The 20,906-nt window shown below is 50.7% G+C and overlaps 1 protein-coding gene and 1 long non-coding RNA gene across 10 annotated transcripts in view; one reads left to right on the top strand and one right to left on the bottom strand.

The window, feature by feature from the left end:
- Positions 1-20,906, bottom strand: part of Ndae1 (Na[+]-driven anion exchanger 1) — a 255,774-nt gene that overhangs the window by 137,079 nt on the left and 97,789 nt on the right. Inside the window, exon 1 of one of the 9 annotated variants that reach the window (XM_055077293.2) lies at positions 4,704-6,594. The exons of 3 other annotated variants lie outside the window; for them this stretch is intronic. In XM_055077293.2, the coding sequence (XP_054933268.2) occupies positions 4,704-4,792 (89 nt within the window). In that variant the 5' untranslated portion in view covers positions 4,793-6,594. Of the gene's footprint in view, positions 1-4,703; positions 6,595-20,906 lie in introns of those variants that run through there. 5 more of the 9 variants (XM_050189591.3, XM_055077292.2, XM_050189585.3 and 2 more) reach the window with 5 other exon arrangements.
- Positions 10,295-19,631, top strand: LOC129387764 (uncharacterized). The gene is made up of 2 exons (XR_008614950.2): positions 10,295-10,444; positions 19,457-19,631. It is a non-coding gene; the product is annotated as an uncharacterized lncRNA (long non-coding RNA).

Genomic DNA, 20,906 nt, shown 5'->3' with positions numbered 1-20,906 from the left:
GTGGTGAGTGACATGCTTACGCCACGCGTAACTCTGTGGCTTATTTACCCCGCACAAGTTAAAAGGAAACGCTCGGGCGGAGCAACTGCCCGCGCGTCCTTGCGAGGCTATAGGTGCGCCTGTAGGTACGTACCACCATGCATCCCCGTTCACCATGCATGCACCCATAACCTTGCTGCCAGTGCAGCGGCAAAGCGGCGCGCATCGCAGCTGAAGGTAGCCGGCCCAAGTTCCCTATCTCACTGCGCTGCGCAGTGTTCTTGGACGTTCGCCAAAACTTCGGTGATCTGGTGGGCACGCGCATCGTTTGCATTTCGCGACTACCAAGAATTCCACCTGCCGCGACCTTCAAAGTCGACTCGGCGTCCTCGCCACGGCTTCTCCACAGAGGAACGCGACGGTGCGGAGAGCCCGGGAAAACCGTAGGGACCGGAGATATCTCGCTATCCCGACAAATCTGCGACCAAAGTGGCGCAGACAGCGAGACATGCGGGCCTATAGCGGGCGCCAAGCGACCGACGGTCGTGTCGACGGTGCACACTCACCGGGCTGGCTGCTTGCTGCTCCAGCTCCGATAAACAACACTTCCCGTATTACGAAGTAAGGCAAATAAATGTCAGCGTGAGCGGCATTTTAATACAATCTTCGGGACTGTAGACGTGGAGCCAGCGCCCCTAAACCGCGAGTCTAAATATTTACGGGACTAAAGTGATTTAGTTATACGAAGAGAGTTCGCGGTGGTGAATATTCCACGTTCTTCGCGCGTAAGGACGTCAGTTACAGAAATCGGTTACAGTTGGAGCGTTCCGATCTTATTTCTCTGCTGTTGAGTCGACACTATTCGCACGTCGTGAAAACATCGTCCGCATACAAGTTAACATGTCCGGGGTGTCAGTCTCCCTATGGCCACGACAGATGCTCTCGAGGTGCCAAGACACGTATTTCGGCTGCGCCCGACAGCTGCATCAGGCCGGAAATGCCGAGTAAGTCTATAGTGAAGCCGGATGCACAGAAAAACTACAACCGTTGGCTGACAGACAACAAGCTCTCAGAACCATTGTTGCAATTCCTGCACGATGCAGAGCTTCACGATGTTTGTAAACAAGCAAGCAAGCAAGCAAGCAAAAAAAAAAAAAAAAGATAGACACAGCAGTGAAATTAAAAGCCGACTACCAGTTTTTGAACAGGAAACAAGAATATTTTCTCGTCGTCTCGCAAGTCTTTCTTTTTTTTTTTTTTTTTTTTCGAGTGCTCAAACACAGCAGTTCGATGTGCATCTTATGGCAAAGCTTCAACCTCAGTAAACATTTTTCTTCTCACGAAGAGCGAGTACTGAGGTACATCATTGCATACTTCCCCCCCCCCCCCCCCACTAATTTATTGCGCGCGCTGTTCCCTTATGTTTTTTCCCCTCCTTTCTAACGTCTACTTGTTGTCGGGAAATAAAAATTGATAAGCGTCAGCGGGGCGACGGAGCTCCTTACGCTGAGCGGAACGATCCACACGCGAACCACGAGTTGCGGCGACCAAGCCGCCGAACACCACGCACGTCGTCCGTGACCCGGAGCCGTGTAGGCATTATTCGCTCTCCTTGTCACCGCAATCGACCGACTGCATACAAAGCGCTGGACTCCGCGTGATCCATTCAGCATGCTGTCTTTGCGTTGTGCAACTCAGCATTGTGTGGGCGTGTTTGCGCAACATTAGGTGCGAGGAAGTGTCACAATCAGTACGGGGACTATAAAAAAATAATAAGGCCGTTTCAATGCAAAAGAATGACGACTGAGCGCTGGTACGAGGCAGGCAAGAGCAAAGAAGCATAGCGTACGTAACAGTACAGCTCAGGTATCATTGCTTCAGAGTGTGATTGTGTTTTGAAGGTCGTTTTCCCGGAAGGTTCCCAGAGAATTTATTCCACGAATAAGAACAAGCACATATATACTTTCCACAAAGAGGCGGCTACGATGGGCGAAGGAGAATACTGCAGCCCTGTCCACCGATATAAGCAAGCAAGTGAAAAAAAAAAAAAAAAATCGCAGCCGAACACAAACACAAACGCGTTTCCCGATGGACGCTGCTCGTAAAGCACCACAGAACTAGATATCGATCATGTCTTTTCAGCGACTCTCGCATGCTGCCTGTAGCGTTATCTGCTAAACCTTTATCTGATAACTACACATGGCCGGCAGAAACAAGCGAACTCTCTAAAGCTGCAGTTCCAGTTACTCCACCGTTGGACGAAGCACCTCAATTTGCATTTAATTGCTTCGAAAAAGATTAACGCTTCTGTAGGACTTCGAGATGACCACGAGCACTTGCTTTCGTTTTTTGTTCCTTCAAATTTTTATTTTTTTCTGTTGAGATACGAAATAAGACGGCCTGCGGCTCTGCGGTAACGGCCAATTCGTCTCTTAGCAACGCTGTTGCTTAGGTTTGCATCGGTACCCCTCCCTTGGTGGAGTGCGCGATTGTCGTCAAGTAAATTAGATTCAAGAGAACTTCAGTTTGGCCTAGTTTGGTGTTTACTGCATATCATATTGACCGTAAATAAATACGGGGACAGCGGAAGAGAACCGCCCATGTTTTTGTGTTCTCTTCCACTGTCCCCGGGCGCCTTTATTTGCGGCCAATATGATATGAAGTAAATTAGCTTCTACGATTTTACGGCCATAAGTAGACGTCGTATGGTTCCGCTGGAATCTACCTACTCTAAACATTAGGCAACAATTAACGGCCGCGATATTTCTGTCGGAAGCTAATGGAGTGGAGGGGAAAAGAAAAATCTGGAAATGAAAATCAATTCGTGGCCCTTCGCCACGCGCGCGGCCCACTTCGCTTGAGGCCAAAAATACATCTATGCTTCCGGGACTATTTTTGGCCATGTCCAGGCGTCAAAGAAAGACGTCTTCATGATGGAAGGGTAAAATTGCCACGCATAATTTACGGGCGCTATCATTTTACAGACACTCTATATACTGCCTCCCACAGGTCCATCGCAACAACTGAGTTTTGGCCGCGTGTGTGTGTGTGAAAACATTTATTGTAATGAGGTCCGGAGGCTGGACTTCTTAAGCCAAGGCGGGCCGCTCCCACGTTGGCACTGTCAGGCCAAGCCTTTCAGCGACATCATGGGCCCTCTGGACGGCCCTAAGTTGGTCCTGAAACAATGGGCTTTGAATCCTTTTCTCCCACTGTGTCCATTCTTCAGCGAGGTTGGGGAGAGTCGCGGGACACCCCGCCAGCATATGTCTGATTCCAACGATGCCATTACAATCGTTGCAGTCCATCTTAATCTCCCTCTCTGGATATACTTTATTAATGGTGTACGGTGTGGGATATGTACCTGTTTGCAATAAGCGCAGTGAGACTGCCTAAGCCCTGTTCAGTTTTGAATGTGGCAATGGAAATTGCCTGCGTCCTAAATAGTAGTGTTTGGTAATGTCATTGTACGTTATTAAATGATATCTAGATTCCCTGGCTTGATGGTGAACGGCTCGGTTGTGACTGTCACGGTTAGCAAGTCCTCGTGCCAAGTCATGAGCAACCTCATTGAGGTTTATCCGAGTCTCGTCCACTTTCCCCATATGCGCAGGAAAACATCGGATTTCAGTTCTCATAATCCCAATGTTTTCAAAAAGTTTAGCTGCTACACCAGCTTTTATCAAAACACTTTATAGCGGATTTCGAATCACTGTAAATGCAGGCCCACTTATTACTCCTGATGGCTAGAGCAATTGCCACTCGTTCCGCCACCATGGGGTCCTTGGTAAAATATAGTGATAGCATCTTGCACCTTCTCTTGATAATTTGAGACAATGGCCGCGTGCCGACAATGTTTTAATTCACCAAAGGTGCCACGTATATTGCACAGACGCCGGTATGAATCGACGTAAAAAAAACTATTTGATTATAGATTTACCATGCGAAGCGCGTATTACACTTAGGAGGCAAAACGCTGCAGTAGTTTTCAGATTTGCATATGAAATCAAGAAACTGCGTGATCATTCCGAAGCTATTACAGGAAGTAATCGCTCGGTTAATTAAACGAGCGTACTGATTGATATACGCGAACTGGCATCTTTCAGCGCAATATAGTGTGTCATTTCCGGACGCGGTTAACTACGTGTAATGCAAAGGGCATGCGTGACGTCTCTCTTGACAATCCACGACAGACTGGCGCTTACGCGACCATTCAGTTGCATTTCACGTGCATATGTACACCACGTTACGGAGTATAATAGAAGAAAGTACAGCCGCTTTGCAAGCAGCAGCTCTAATGAGTGTGCGCCGGCTAAAGCTTCATTAGGGCCGTCATCTGTTCGCCGGGTGCGAGAAAGTGGGTCGCCTGCGCGCACCCAGAGCGGCAGCGCAGGGACCCACGCAGACTAACGAATTCGTGCACTACAGCGACCATCAGCGGCGACTCAATACACGAATGTGCGTAATAAGCGGGAAAGCCTGACGCGCAGCTTTCGCAAATGGCAGTCACGTGGGCGACGGCCACAGTTACTATGACTAGTACACGGAAGGCAGCTCATTAAATGTTACCGTCGACTGACAAGCGTGGAATTTTTTTTAGATATATTCTTCGTTGTACGCTTCCAGTCAGCGTTGACAACAAGCTTGGCGTGAGAAGCATCAGAGTAGGCAATACGCAAGCAACATTGAATCGGACCGCTCAGAGCAGTGCCGTGAAGCCCTACCTCGTCGTCGGACGCGTGACCACGACGATTGGCTTGGAAGAAGAGGAGCCCGGGAGCAGGGGCTCTCCGCTGCTGGGGTCCTCCCTCATGGCGTGCGTAATCCGTTAAGGGCGGGACAGTAGGGTGCGTGGCGCTGCTCGGAGAGCGATCACACAATGGGCGCGAGCACTTCTCTCTTCAGCGCAGCGACAGAGTCCGACGCGCTTCTCCTAGGCACTCCTCCTCGGCGGTCAAACGCGCGCTTTCAAAGCGAAATGTAAACGGCGAAACCAAAGTTTGGAAAACAACTCGCAGTGCGTTTGTATATCAACACCGGGCAAGGCACTCCACCGTATCAACTTCGCCGTGACGCCACGCGCAAGCGTTTTGAACAGCCCGCCGTCAAGTCAGTCTTCTTCTGGGCCTCGCTACTGCAGCAACCGGAGGCGCCGATAAACGCACGTGACGAGGAGTCCGCGACGTGTCTGCTCTCAAAGGCAGCAGCAGTGCTTCTCTTGCCTTGGCACAACGGCGTCGGCAATCAGATGCCGCTGTTGAGCTCACGTTTCAACTGGGTCGCGGCACGCACGCTACGTCAAGAGATGCCCTGCCTCGTGAAGCGGCGGCGGCAGCAGTGCAACACTGCCTCGGCGCCCGCGTTTGCGAGGCGCTGCCGGCAAGAACTGGGCGCACCGACGGGCAGAAAAGGAGGCCTCCGGATCACAACCGGGGGCGAGGAGGAGGTGCCGCCCTCTCTTCTAGCACGGAGTGCGTTCAACTGGGCGCGCAGCGGGGTCCGGTCGCCAGCGACCAGGCACGCCGGTGGCAGTGGCGGCGGTGCACGTGGGTCCGGTGTCGGCAGCAGGACCGCCCTTGCTCGGCTCCTCGCTGCACTGCGGGAGAGCCCCCTCTCGACGGCACAAGGGAAGGGGCGCGGAGAGCGTGACGGCAGACGTGCGCTTGCGATTCAAGGAGCTTCCGGCCAAGCAGGCGCATATCAGTCCCGCCGTTCACTGAGGAGGCGATGCGGAAGCGCAGCCGGAGGAATGAATGATGGCCGGTGTCGTGCGGCGAGATAGCCGACTCGGGGAGAACGGAGACTGAAAAAGGCGCCGGACAAAATCTCGCGAATCCGCTTCGGTGTTAGCGTATTCACTCACACGGACGCCGATTGTTGTTGCGCGGTTCTCGTAGAGCCACAGAAACTGAGAAACACACCACCAAACGGAAGTCAGTGCGCGGCAAACGCGTGTGCCAAATTCACACGCACGGCGCGCGAGCTACAACTGGTACGAAAACGAGGCTAGCGAGCAGCAGCACGAGCTACGGGCTCGGTCACAGACTCGGAGGCCCTCTTTTCGCAGCGTCGTTTGGGCTGCTCTTTTTCGTTGAGTAGGGCGATCTATAGTCGGCCCTCCAAACCACGCTCAAGTGATGACAGTGCCACCCGGAGCTCGACGGAACCGCGCTGACGCGGGTCTGCCGTGTCACGACGACGTTGAGAGAGGCCGCCGGTGTCACTGGCTCTACCTCTCTGAGCGCGCACGTCACGCCAACGGTGCGCGCAGCTTTTGCCGCTGCTGCGCTGGCTCGAGCGTAGCCGCGAAACCAGAGTTTCGGAGCGAGCCGGAACCACGCGCCGAGCGCACGCAGCTCGGCGGCAGGCGCTTCTGCAGGCGCGACGGGCACGCCGCCGCCGCTGTTGCACACTATGGAGAGCAAGGTAGCGACTGGGTTGAGGGGCGCCCGGTCCTGATTTCAGGTTTTCCCGCAACACGCCGTCCGAAGATGATGTGGACGGTGGTGGTGGTGCCTCGCCGGGGGTGCAAAAGCGGCACGAAAGTTGGGGGAGCCCGTCCCGGCCCTCTCCGCCGACACAGCCGCGCGCGTCTGGCGCCGCTAGACTTGGCTGCCGCAGCCGCTGGTGAGAGGCTTCGCGACCGGCTGGCTGTGCCGCCTCTCCGCTCCCCGTCTTTCTCTCACCACGCGGGAGAGGTGCCGAGGCTGCCGCCAGCAACACGATCGGGTGACCTCCTCGCCGTTGGCGGCAGCGCATCGAGCGAAATCCCACGGCCGTTTCGGATAAAAGCGGCAGGGAAAGGAAGAGAGCGGGGTAATAGAGAGTGAGAGAAGATAAAAAGAAAGAGTGAGAAACGTTCGGTGCGGAAGCCTCGCGCTTTTATTTGCCCCCACTTGTGCTTGTCCCCTCTTTTTATTATTGTTATAATTTAACGTAAGCCGGCCTTTATGAGAGAGCGGCCCCCGAAGAAGTCTGCTGGATTGCTAGCCCATGCCACATGTACGCCAAGAGGCAACTTATACGGCCACCGTGGTGGTGGAATTAAATCTCATCAAAGAGGCATTGGCGAGCGGGGTGCGTGAGAGAGGAGATCGCCCCGCTCAGCCGGGGTCCCAGATATACGGTGTGACGCAACTGCCTTCTCGGTAGAAGAGCGACAGCGGAATCGGAATCGCCATTGCCGCGTACGAATCAGAGAATAAATAAAAGAAAGAAAAAGACGTCGGCCGGGAAAGCAAGCGCACGGGGCGAGATGCGATCCGACGGGTTCAGATTTCACCCGCAGAAAGGGGAAGGGGGCAGTCTCTCTCCTACTTCTCGGCGTTCAACCCCGACGAGCAGCAGATTGAGCTTACGCGCATACGTTTCTTCCCTTCGCTACACCACCTCCCTTTCACGGAGAAGACTGCTCTCCCGAAATTACTTTTGGTACGTTCTTGCCTTCCGATAGCCGACCGTGCCCGGTCAACTACCGTTTCGCCCTACCCTCGTATCTCAACCATCGCCCCTTGTTTCGCAAGCCCGCAGCGCCCAAGTGCAGAGAGGCCTTAGAGATTGGGGCTTTCATTCATACATCAGCGGGTTCATTCACGCATTGCCTCGACATGGTACCACCTGCTGCTCGTTCGCTCTCGTCGCCTGGTTCAAATGATAACGCTTTACCACGTTATGCATTTGTTTATACTGGCCTTTGCGACCTTGTACGAGTGCACATTGGCGGAAACAACCGCCCTATGCAGAATCAGTCCAGGACCTTCGCATAACAGACGGTACCATTGGCGCTTTCTGTACCAATATTTTCTGCGCACGATATCACCTCTTGAGAGGGTATACGCAGCACTGCATACACGTATGAGGAACACGCCTGTCGGCAAGCGTCAGCACACCCGCATTGTCACGAAGTTGGCAGGCACCTCGATTATACGGAGGCGGCGTGGCGATCGCTAAGGGTACCGGCGTATATGCCGCGGAGAAATGCGCGGCGTCGCGGAGAAATGCGCGGCGTCGCTCAAGCGAATTATCCGGACTTCACGAGCACCGCGCGACAGTTCGAAATCAAACACATTTCAGTTCGAGACGTCTCAAGGGCGCGCTACGAACGAACAGTTATGACGGGCTGGGACAGGAAAATGAGTTGTCGATGATGATGATGATGATGATGAGGAGGAGGAGGAGGAGGAGGAAATACTTCGGAGATTGAGCCTATCTATATGCAGCCTATGACGTTGCTCACCGACCGTTATTTTTTTGTTATGATTATTATTATTTTCATTTGGAATGCGCGAAAAGTGCGTGGCCTCTTACAAAATCTCCGGCGCACTTATTTTTGTACACTCTTCGCTTTAACATTCCCGAAGACCCGAATATTCAAAACTGTGTGCGCCGAAGCCCACGTGGTTGCTATTGAACGGTTGCAATTGAATTTATTGACGTTTTTCTGCCGCATACTCCTACATCGCGCAAAACCCCTCCACCGTAAGGAGAAAAGGGAGGATGGGAGAGAAGTGGCGGGTGAGCTGCCAAAGATAAGAGGCCGTTCCGCGACCCCGGAGCGGAACCAAAATCGCACTGCCCGCGCCGTTGACGCGGAACTACAAGGCGAACGTCGGTTATCGTTACTTCCACGCGCCGAAAGCGTCGACACACAACGCACTCCGCGTGCGCCGCAGTCTTGAGTGCTGCAATTTCGAGCATCGCAAAACGTGCTGCAGGGGCCGTAGTACTATACGCACATCGATCATTCTCGGAGGTATATTCACGATACCGTGCGTCGTGGAGCCAAGCGCGGAGCGTCGCTGGAGTGACGGGAATCGTCTCAATATACACTCGCGAATTTGCGACGTGAGAATAGCACCAGCGGGAGGATCCCACTCCTGCAGTCGTATTCACTTCAGCTGGCTTAGCTAATTGGCGTGTACTAAATGTGCGATACATCGCTGAAAGCGACCGATAACAAATGCGGTCTCTTAGCTATGCGAGACGTCTGTACAACGCCATATAGCAAGTGGAAGCGAAGCAGAAAGGTCAGTTCTGTTGTCAACGCCAACGATCATCCACGACTGCGAGCGTAACTGTGCTGAGCGAATTGCCGTATACATCACGGGAAAAAAAAAAAAAGAAGCGCACGCACACAAGCACGAGACTATGGAATGTCACGGCGATCCACTGTTGTCATCGCGCAGCCGTATGATCGAAAAGGTGCCAACGAGCAGCAGCAAGCAGCAGTTGTGAGTGCCTTTGACTTAAGGGTCGCAGTATCACTTGCTGTAGCGCATACCAAATTCTGTTCAGCGACGCCACATGACAGATAGGAAAACGCGACATCGGCGTTTAAAAGTCACGCACAGCTAGTTTACTCTTAATGGAAGTCTCGCGTGTCGCGATGACTTCGAGAAGGAAGGAGGAAGAGGACGAGAAACATTTATTTAAAAAACATAAAAATAAAGGAAAGGAAGATATCGACACAATTAAAGACGGTATATTCGAGTGCAAAGAGCATTACTTATTTCATCGTATACACAGTTTAAGCTGTTTTGCACACATGCGCTGTGCCATGGCTCAGTGGAGTGAGATGGTATGATAATATATAAGGTGCAGACGTATATATATATATATATATATATATATATATAGCTTTCATCGTGCAGGATACGGCGAATTTGGTGACGCAGCAAATCGAGAACAGCGAGCTGTTTTTATGTTAGTGTCTCAGGCATGCGCATGTATGACGAATATACTGGAAGTATTGCAATAATCTCCTTTGACCGAAACAGGACCCGTCGCTGTTATCTCCTGAGATCGTGGCCGTGCGGTCGATTCCAGACCACAGCCGACATAGGCGACAGTGTAGAACAAAGTAAAATTACTCCGACGTTCTGAATATTTCGACGAGTGCTTAAGAGCCCCCTGACAGACGAAATTAGTTGCTGGCCACGCAAGAATCCTCGCAGATAAGGTGGACGTAAAAAGCGATCGATCGATCAATCAATCAATCAATCAATCAATCAATCAATCAATCAATCAATCAATCAATCAATCAATCAATCAGTATATCCTGAACTAAAAGCAAAAGCAGAAGCGAATGCGCGTCACGAAAATTCTAAACACTCCGGCTTGAGGCGCATCGGTCCGGCTGCCAAGCTCGGCCAGCCGCGCATCCCGAAACAGCGGATGCTGCCGCCTGCGGTGGCGAAACCCGCCACGCGCACCACGTGGAGGAGGGCGTCGAAGAACGGGTTATCGCCACCCGACGGCGCCGACGCGGTCTCGCCGAGCAAAGGGGACGACGACGCCGCCGTCGCGGTCACCGCGGGGAGAGCGGCGCTGCGCAAGCGAGGCGCGCCTCGAGAGAGGAGCCCGACGCGCACCTCATCGCGTCTGTGCTGAAACCCGGGAAGAGGATGTCGAGCCCACAAGGTGCACGGCGTGAAAGAGGCGACGCCGGGCCGAGATTGCACTAGACGTGAGTTCCATGTAGTGCTCAATGCTTGGCTCTGGATAAGTCGATCTCGCTACTCCGATACGTATACGATGCGTGAGAATCGTGCAGACCCTGACAACAACCGAGACGGAGCAAGCACGTGCGTAAGCTATATACCGATGTGAACGAAAAATTGCGGCAGAACCCATCTCGAGATACTGTCGACGTTAAATGCGATTATCATTCAAGAAAATTAGCGGCAAACCGTATTGCTAAGGGCACATTTACAATCATCCGCAGTGGGGGAAGCATAGGCGGCTAAGAGTGTTACACGCGCTAATACCCACGTGTCCCACATGCACCAGCACCGACCGCAGCGTCTGCACCTTCGGACGCTGTACAAGGAAAGCTGCACAAACGCGGCCTCCCAACTACAGTTGCTTTGTCCAGCTGGCACTGTATAGAATGAAAGTGCAGCACACCTGACTTGACGTGAACCACACGTCGCGATTGCATAGGCGCCTCTTTAGGGCGCACAAAACATTTGCTCATTGAAGAGCGGTCGCTTCACCATCGGACTTGTACCTGTGGGGCGCGCTCGCATGCAGCATTGCAGAGCGCCGCGAATGAGCTTAGGCAGACCGAAAAGTTGCTGGAGTGTCGAAAGAATGCAAGTCGCAAATTAAAGTGGGCACAGGAGAAACTACACGAGCTGGATGACGCGTGCTTCCGCTCGAGGCGCGTTTTACGTGAATAAGCCTGTTATGAAGACCTCCTCCAGCTTCACATGCGTGGTGTCGGCGACCGTTTGACCCCATCATAATCGCGATGCCTGCTTGGCATAATAGAAAGCCACCACGTGTAAGCAGCAGCAGCAGGAGCGCTGCCATCGCGAACATAAATTGCCGGGACAGGTTTCGAACCCTTTCGGACTTTCCTGGCCGTGGCTGCTGTTTCGCCCAATAGCTCACAAGAAGGACCGACATCACTACCGTTGTCGCTGCCCTTACAGGTGTCCTTGCTGCTGGCCTTGTTTTTGATAGCGCTTTAAGTGCGCGAAGCGGCGCCCTAAATACACTTCTTTATTTTCTAAGCAAGACGGGCGAGCGACCGGGCAAAGTTCCGGCACGTTTCGCAGGTTGTTCCAGCACAGAACTAAAGTGCTCGGCGGTATACGACTCCGCGCGACGGATGGCGCAAGCGCAACCGGCGACCACTGGCGACCAGCCGGGCCGACAATCGCCTCGCTGCACGCGTGACCACCGGCGCGCAGCGGTGTCACAATCGCAGGAGCCTCGATGCCTCCGCGGTTCGACCCCCGGCAGACGAAGAGAACAAGAGGGAGGCGAGAGGAAACCAGAGCGCTTCGCGCCGGCCTCCACTCAACCAGCGACTCGCGGCCCTTTCACCCGTTTGTTGCGGCAACAGCAGCCGCCGCGGCAGACCGAGACGAAATAAAATGACAAAGAAAATGGGACGAGACCGGGGTGAACGCTCGCCCAGGATGGCTGGCAACCAATGCGCATATACTGTACGTGCGTGCGCCCACTGTGTAGCCATCCTTAACTGATACATCTGCTCCGGTTAACCACAGCGGCCCCAGCGGCGACGGCAAGAAGCAGGCGATCGATCGTGGAAAGCGAGCTCCACGTTGTTGTTTTTTTTTCCCTTCCTTTATTTTGTCCCCAGGTATTATAGCGACAAGGAGGAGCGCCGACGCGATCAACGTCGGTATATATATAGGTAAGCACGCGCAGAAAGAACGCCATCGCAATAAGGTCAAAGCATACTTACGCAAAATCCCTCTGCGGGAGTGCCGCTAGGGGACGAAACCAGAGACAGGACACCGTGGGAAGAAAGGATAAGGTCGCGGTGACCCTCAAACGCAGCGCCGCGGATTGCTTGTCTCCAGGCGCAAGCCCGAGCCCTTTCAACGCCCTGTACTCAGCTCCTATATATGACTTCGCTGCTTTTCCCGGTTCCTCGTTCAATACAAAGAAAGAAAGTAGAAAAGAAAGAAGGAGACTATCTACAGTTAGGACATACAGCTTCATTCAATAGGAGAACAAGTCTCCTCATATTTTGATCTTTCTCTCTATATTGTATCAGTCCGCGTGATCCCTTACGGATACACTCGGTTGGCGTGTCTTGCGCATTTAAGAGAAGCCCGATCAAACGAAACGTTGCCGAGGAAACAATCTAACATTCTCGAGTCGCTATCAAACTAAGAGAAGGAACACAATTGCATATAACAAAATGAGCGGATGTCGCAGAGACAACGCCGATGAGAGGCGTCCAGCTTATAAACGCGGCTAACGAAGGATGTGATCAAATTTCTCGCGCGTAAACGTGACCAAACGACTTGCATACACCACTGAGCAACGCCAAGGGCAAGGCGGCGCACACCTGGCTCCATTTACTAAGAAGCAGAATGTTCGGAGACACCAAAACGCCGCCCTAAATGTTTGAATCACACCGGTGGTGGTCTCGATAGTTCTCGTATACATGTGATTGCAAGTTATATTTAGTATTTGCAATGTGGTTCGCGAATCTACTTGTCTGAAGCCTGTTTGTGTGTCATATATCTAATGTCCTAATTAACTAAAACATGGAAAGCAAGAAAGGCCGAGAAAGATGCTAAGTAGTGCATCCAGATCTAAGTCAAAGCCAAAGTACTTTATTTAGGCATCAAAACAGTTGCCTAGGAGGCAGACATAAAGGCAATTAATGGCTGACAGAGTGTCAGCCCCCTTCTCCCCACTCCCCAAACACATCACCCAACATCACTGTAATAGTTGCTACATTGCCTGTCGACAAAACTTTCAACATAAATCTGTCGAAAGCACTGGCAACAATGCATCAAAAGAACTTTGGGCAAGACTAATCTATATCGCGAGAAATGCACAACTATGAACGAATGACATTTGTGTCATGAAGTACAGGAAAATCGACCAAAACAAAGAAACAGGAACAATAAAAAACGAAACTCACATCTGAACCAACATTTCGTGCTCACTTAACTCCCCGAGAGAAAAAACGAAAAAACATTTCCAAATTGTGTGCGAAGAAAGTATCTGCTTATGTTCTTTTTAAATGCTTGCGCTGAGACACTTTCTGTATCAACGGTTATAGCTGTTTCGTGTCTATTCAAGTCAGGAATCCGGTATGATAATTTTTGTGAACCGCAGTTAGTGCGAATCTTTTTTTTTATAAGTGATATGCCGGAGGTTGCACGGGTGTTCCTTATGGACGTATTTTTCTATAGAATTAACAATAATAAATTCTGTTTCATTTGAGTGTATATAACTAAGGAGGCGACATCCGTCATTCGCGGGGTGCATGACAGATGGTGGTGGTGGTAACAACTTTATTGAGATTCTGCTCAGTTATCTGGCAGGCCCGAGTCCTAGGACGGCCCCTCACGAGGAGCGACCCTTTCGGCCCAGGCAACGAGGGCTTTTTGTCGGTTTTCATCCGGCGTTCTGAGCAGCTCCTCCCACGTCTGCTGTGAGGGAGCTGGCAGGAGCGACCTGGGAGGGGGTAAGCCCTCGCACCCCCAAAGAATGTGATTTTGGGTAGCCAATGCTTGATTTGTGCAATTTTGACATATTGGGTTCCATTGCCCGTTGGTAATTATGGCCAGCCAATGTGGGCTGGGGAACGACTTAGTTTGGGTTCGACGCAGGATTGAGGCTTGCGCTCGCGTGAGGCTTGCGTTTGGAGGCGGGTAGATTCGCCTTTTTTGCTTGTAGTAGTTTGTTATCTCGTGGTATGTCGTCGGTGCCTCATCCATGGGATCCGAGTCTGAGGGGCACACCTCCCGGTTGATTAGACCTCGGGCTACCCAGTGCGCCTCCTTCAGGCTCACGTAGACGAACTTAAGTGAGCACCATCTGTTATACACCTCTTCAGGGAATGAGGAGGTGCATAACAGATGGCGCTCACTTAAGTTCGTCTACGTGAGCCTGAAGTGGCGATTGACGCACAGGATCGCGAACGTAAGCTGCATGGCGTGCAAGAGATACCGGCACCTGCCTTCGCAAGTGACTTCAATCGCAGTTTTATGCAAGTTGACTATAGTTGTCATTTTCTTTTTACCCGCTGCAGGAAATCAGCGGTTATTGGCCTATACTTCGTTGCTTACAGAAAGGTTACAGAGCCACAAGGCAGTCAGAAGCAAACGAAGCTTCCGTAAACTATTACAATGAGTTCCTTCCGTCAATAAAACCATAAGAGGAGATTATATTTGAGCTGAAGCAGATAGACGGCCGCCAAGCTGTATTTATCGCCAGCTTCTACCGGTGAAGCGGCGAACAAGGATATACCTAGGAGGGCGCTTAAATGAACGCCTCGGAATAAGGCTAAAGCGTACTCGGTGTTCAAAGCATATATCCTGTCGGTGTCAACTAAGACACGTTATTATTTATGCATTCCGAAGCCCCACCTGCACAAACAGCGAAAGGGTAGCAGCGCATATGCGCTCAGCCTTACAGATGGCGTACCACTCCCGCTGTGCTGTCGCGGTCACCACTCCTGCCGTGCGACACCTGCGCATGCGCGTTGTGGGTGAGCAAGGGTGCGCTATGCTGACATTCTGCGCACACGACAGGGTTCGCAACAAGGGCAGGTTCGAACGCTGTGCTCAATATTTCTAACCTCCGCGCTTCGGAACGTATCGCGCACTCGCTATACTGCGAATTATGAGCAAAAATTTTGAGGTGAGGAGTTCTCATGCGGCTACTCAAATTTTCTGGAGTGAAGGTGTAAGCAACTCCTTGAGTCGACGAGAGGCGCTAGAGGAACAGCTTCGAGTGAAGGACCGTTTATCAATTTGGGACTTTGAGGACATGTGAATGGTGAACACACAGTAAGGGCTCCTGTTATAACCCGAGCACAATTCGGTAGCGTTAGAGCATTCCATACTGCAGCAGGAGCGAAACTAACATGCTCTTATCGCAAGTTCCGCCAACCATGGCGGAGCCATGTGCTTTTCTATTTTTATTTCTTTACTTTCCTGAAAATAAGAGCACCGTAATCGGTCCCTATATATCACTAGTGAGCCGAACCATAAAAAAAGCGACAGAGAGCAAAGTAGTGACGATGATGTGCGATGTTTTAGTGCGCCAGGACTGGCTACTGGAGAGAGGAACTGCCGGGCCTGAGTACTGCTGACTACTTTTGAAAGCAGAGTGTCAGGGCCAAACCGCAGTGCGAGAGGTGCGGTGTTCTTGTCATAACGGACATTGGTCCTCGCAATGAAAAAGTCGACCACATTACGAAGGGGGTCGATTGGGTATGACAGAAGAGCGAAATAATGGTACACGGCTACCATGGCGAGTGTGCCACGTGGCCAAGGGAGGCTGCACAGTTGTAAAGCTCAGTCTGCGCTGATGTCCAAATAAATAGCGTCACGAAATCTTGATTCAAAGTGTTCGTCACGCTAAGTAAGAGTCAGAAAAGCTTGGAAAGTAGTTCCTCTGCACGCGCCCATCCGATGAAGGCCAAACTTTATTGTTTTGTACTTGGCACCGAAGCATGCGCCGGTCACGTGCGCTGTATGTCCGCGTACTTGCGGCTTTTATATACGCGGGTAAAGTTGCCGAGTTCAGCCTTTGCTTACTCTCGAACGAAGTGTTACATTTATTTATGGATAAACAATCAAGCCGGCGCTGTCAACGTCCATGACGTCACTGGGAGCTGGTGAGGAACTTTCAAGATGGAGTCGCCACCCGTCTTCCCGTTTTTGAGTTCTCTATGGCTTACCGCCCTTCAGATCACGGTTAGACTAACCTATCGAATTCCAGAACTGCTATTTATCTATCAGCAGACCTTAAATTAATATTTCTCATTAGCGTCCCTCTAACAACGCTACCTTCTCTTGTCCGAGAAGACGAAAGATTCATTAGTCAGCACATGCTACCGCCTCCCCCCCCCCCCCCCCCCCGTACACTGCAAAGTTTTAAACACTGATCTTCATGCATCATATATAACCAGCCCGAGAGAACCAGGGGAAAGAAAAAAACAACGCATGTTTGGCCGGACTGCTCTCTCTCTCTCTCTCTCTCTCTCTCTCTCTCTCTCTCTCTCTCTCCTTAAGGTAAACGGGGCGTACGAAACGACAGCAAAGGTCAAGGAGTTCTTCGATAGAGATGCATGAGTGTATTTATTTTACTCGTTACTACTTTTACTAAACTACTACTAAACAGAAGGTTGACGCACACTCTATGACAAAAGTCAGCAGGACAGGGTATACCTCCAAGGGGCCGGACATGTAGCCCAACATGGGCACGCAACATAGTATTTGGTAACGACCGACACTGTGTCGTGACGCTTATACTGACTGCGGGCAAAAGGTGGGCGACAGTGCAGCTTTTTTCGTGAATGCCACGCATGCCCCGTAGACTTTAGACGCCGTATATCTCTACGGTATGAAAGTTGGACCGTATACGTTGGCGACTGTTTCCCGAATCGTTTCACGTGTCCTTCACGGTGATCCTACGACGCCTCGTCGTTTTCCATCGCGCATATGCACGACACGGATAGACGAATACTCGGGTGTTTTCTAACCTTTGATATTATCTCATCGCTTCCTCACTTATCGAAACCAGTTTTGTGTTAATGAGCTGCAGAGGCTGTATGACGCGCGCGCTTTGTTACGGCAATGTCACAATCATCCGAGCAAGCTTCAGGCGGGACTGCTGTCACCGCTGTGTAACTACGTGCGACATCACGACAACAACGAGGACGACAAAAGAAGAGGCATCCGAAATGTCAGCTCGTCTACCGATCGCTCGACGAAAACGCAGTCGCTCCGCTATGCCGTGCAAAGAGCGATAGCGAAACCAAGCGGAACAAGCGCGAAGCACGCGTACCACGCTCTGTACGCGCTTTTCACGCTGCACTGTATATACGGAGCGAAACGGAGGGATGCAAAGAACGGGAAAGACAGCACTGACTATCACCTGGGTAGGTTATAGGGTGCCGGGCTTGGCGTCGAGGCGACCTATAGGATAGACAATCACTGCCTTCCATTTCTTTATACGTGCCGTCTCTTTGCGCCGTCTCGTGAATGCATCAACAAACACGGACTCGCCCGACTTTCAACACGGTGTACCCGAAAGCCCTGGTGACGAGCGCATGGAGCCGTATACCCGGACGCTGAAGAAACAAAGGAGAAATGCCGATTTGTGGTTCCCTGTCAAGAGGACGTCACTTTCTACACAACGATGCAATGTCATTCTTATTCACCTCAGGTGCACGGCATGAATTTATAAGCTGCTGCTGCTGCTGTTTGTGTCGACCTTGGACTAAACCACCAACCCCTAGAGCAATAAATGTGGTTCTGTATTAACACGGTATAGCATTCAAATTTCCGGCTTATACTTGGTTGAGAGGACATTTGACCACAGAAAAAAAAAAAAAAAAAAATCGCAGGCACCACTAACGCTCAGAAAACGCTGCCTTGACCTTCAGCCTATAGCGTCAGGCTCATATATATATATATATATATATATATATATATATATATATATATATATATATATCGTTACCACACAAACACTAGGAAACTGTTTTCTACCCCGTCAGTAATAACTAAATTTCTTCATATACCGCCGCATTCACCCCCTATTTTTGAGCCTTCCTTGTTTTATTTTCTTTCAGTTTCATGGTCTCTTGGGGCTTTTCCAAGCACCATTTGCTTGCCCGCGCACAGGTGGTTATTACACACGCTTACGGAAAAATCTGTTTTTCAATGGAGCGCTGTTTTTCTCTCCTCTCTACAACCACCGATTTCGCCCAACGAAGTTCATGACATTCTCGACATACCATATTCCTCGCCTTAAGTGAAGATCGAAATGCCCTGAGCGTTAGAAGAATTACCGGTAAGCGCCAGATACCCCCAAACAATTTGCTGTTGTACTCTTACGCGGATTCAGAGGGGGCGGGGGGGGGTGATGTTGATGTCCGGATGTCCTAACCCCCCCCCCCCCCCCCCCCCCCTGATCCGTTCTCGACATTTGTGTGCGCACCGCTAGCGTATGGAACGTGACGAACTCAAGAAGTCCGTCCCAGCTATTACTGTTCTTTTGCTATCGATAGGTAAGAAAGGTTTAATCATCATTCAGGAGTAACAGCCAGCACACAACAAGCTCGAGGTAAACTGGCACAGATGTCGGATTGAGCTTTCCCCGACACCTACAAGGGGGAAAAGAACACATAAGGCGGGGTGGGGGGAGGCGGACATGGCGCACGTCGCTGCTTCGTGCGGAGTGTGTTTTCCCGCTGCGCGACCGCTGAACGCTGGTAGCTGCCCTTGTCTGTTCGTTGTCCGTGGAACGCACAAGAGCGCCCTCTTGGTAGAACTACAAGATGTACCTGCATTACCTGCATGGCGCGGATTTCCGCCTTGGGCGCGTGGAGCGGCCACCTCCCTACGAGGCTCTGTGGACACACTGCTCCAAGCTTCTCTGCTCTGCGCCGAAGCATCACATTCACGCGGTCTGCTATGACAGATGAACGCCTGCCGGGCATCCTGCTGATGAGCGCATACACAGAGCGATGGGCACTGACGGGGATGAAACCGTGTTCACCAGGACAAATCGCCGCAACGTGTTTAAGAGGTACCTGTTTAGCAACGAGTAAAATGCTTCTCGCTCGGCCAATGCAACTAATGCTCACTGCACTTGAAGACGCCGCCGAGCATTTTTGTAGTTTTAGTTTTATTATAAAGCACTTTGAATTTGTATTTTTGACTCTTTAGTTGACCTTCGTTGCCTTTATTCCTGTAACAAATCAATGCCCTGCTCATCTGCGTGTCAGCGTTTGTCTCGGGTGAACTAGCGCCCGCGAACTCGCTGGGAGGCCCGGCATCGCTGCCAGGCTTTACGCAAGGTTCTATTAATACTTATGTGCACTTGACGTCACAAGTTGGTCCTCAGTTGCGCTTTACTTAAAAAAGAAAGAAAAAAAAGAATTTAGTACGGGCCCGTCACTGTCAAAGCGTACACAGCCGGCCTGCTTACTTTGAAATATTTTTGTTCCTTTTATGTGCAGGCAAAACTGACACAGAGCTGCATTATTGCTGTCTCTGTGCCTCAGGAAATCAGTAGCGTCGGGGCCAGCGCAGAAGTCAAGATGCATACTGGAATGCCGCCGCTTCTTGTTTAAAAAAGAAATGTGCCTCTAGAACGCCCACTGGGACGCGAATAAAGTTATTATTCTTATCGTTCTTATTGTTACTGATCGTAAGCATACGTGCAATCATCATCCAACATGAATAACCCTCTGAATGTCGGACTCCCCCCATGAAAAAAATCCTGGGTTCGCGCCTGATTGTACTTGTTTCTACGAGCCAGTTTCAGTTTTAGCACACAGGAGGTACATACCTCATGACGTCAAGATGTAGTAAAGCTGTTTGACATGCGCTACTTCGGTTGCGATTTTTCTTTAAATATATCATATTTAGGAGACACTGGCGTCTTTAGACGGCACCGGCTACTCATAGAACAAGTGAATACTAAATATGACTTCACAAGCCGGCACTTAACAAAAGAAAGGTAACGCGAAGAAGCTAGACGCTCCGGTGACGTAAATACACTAAAACAGTTCACCGCACAAATCACATCAAAACAAATTTGAAAATGAGGTCATCTCACATAAATGTAGAAGAGACGACTCACAAAACATTAGAACAGAAAGTCAGCTCTTGTACAATACATACAAATCACAACATATGTCATATAAGACACCCTAGAACGTAAAGTCAGCTGTCATACACTAAATACAGAAAACACTAAGTCACGTGACAGCCATTCGAATGGTTATGGGCACAGCAAGGAATAGAAACTGCGATAGAAAATTTCCAACAATATTACTCCATTTTTTAAAACTTTCTTTTTACCGAAGCCATGGTCTGATGGCCAAGAATAACTCAGTCCTCCGCTAGGTACTCGCAAATGCAAAAATCTCAGCTGCCGCGATCGGTGTATATTAAGTTCGCATTTGTGCAAGTCGCAGCTGCGAAAAACGCACCATAAGATCACGCCAAGTGTGATCGCTGACACGCAAGCGCCAGCCAGATAAAAGGCGCGCAACACACTCTGCTTCTTATTTTGATTTACCACAGCATCACATGGAGCCCTATTGCTACATGACGTCAGCAAATTTGTCTATGTTATGACGTCACGATAACGTCGATGACGTAATTCTCGCATTTTGATACTAACTGTATAGTCTCAAATTAAAATGCGTCTTTCTTAGACAAGATAATCGTAACACACACACACAGCTCAGTGTACGCGTACCCACGTAATACGTGCATGCGTGTGTGCGTGAATGGTCACTTTCCGTTCTACGACCCCCCCCCCTCCCCTGAACTTAAGAGAAGTAATCAGCGGGCGAGTAGGTTCGTTGCTGCAGCCGATAAATTGGTTATTAAAAAAAAGAAGAAAAGACAAACAATTGACACAACCTAAATCTGACTTATTGTGGAAGCCAATTCCCG

This window comes from Dermacentor andersoni, chromosome 2 (genome assembly GCF_023375885.2).
Source record: "Dermacentor andersoni chromosome 2, qqDerAnde1_hic_scaffold, whole genome shotgun sequence".
NCBI lineage: Eukaryota > Metazoa > Arthropoda > Arachnida > Ixodida > Ixodidae > Dermacentor > Dermacentor andersoni.
This window is presented reverse-complemented; position numbering and strand designations above follow the sequence as displayed.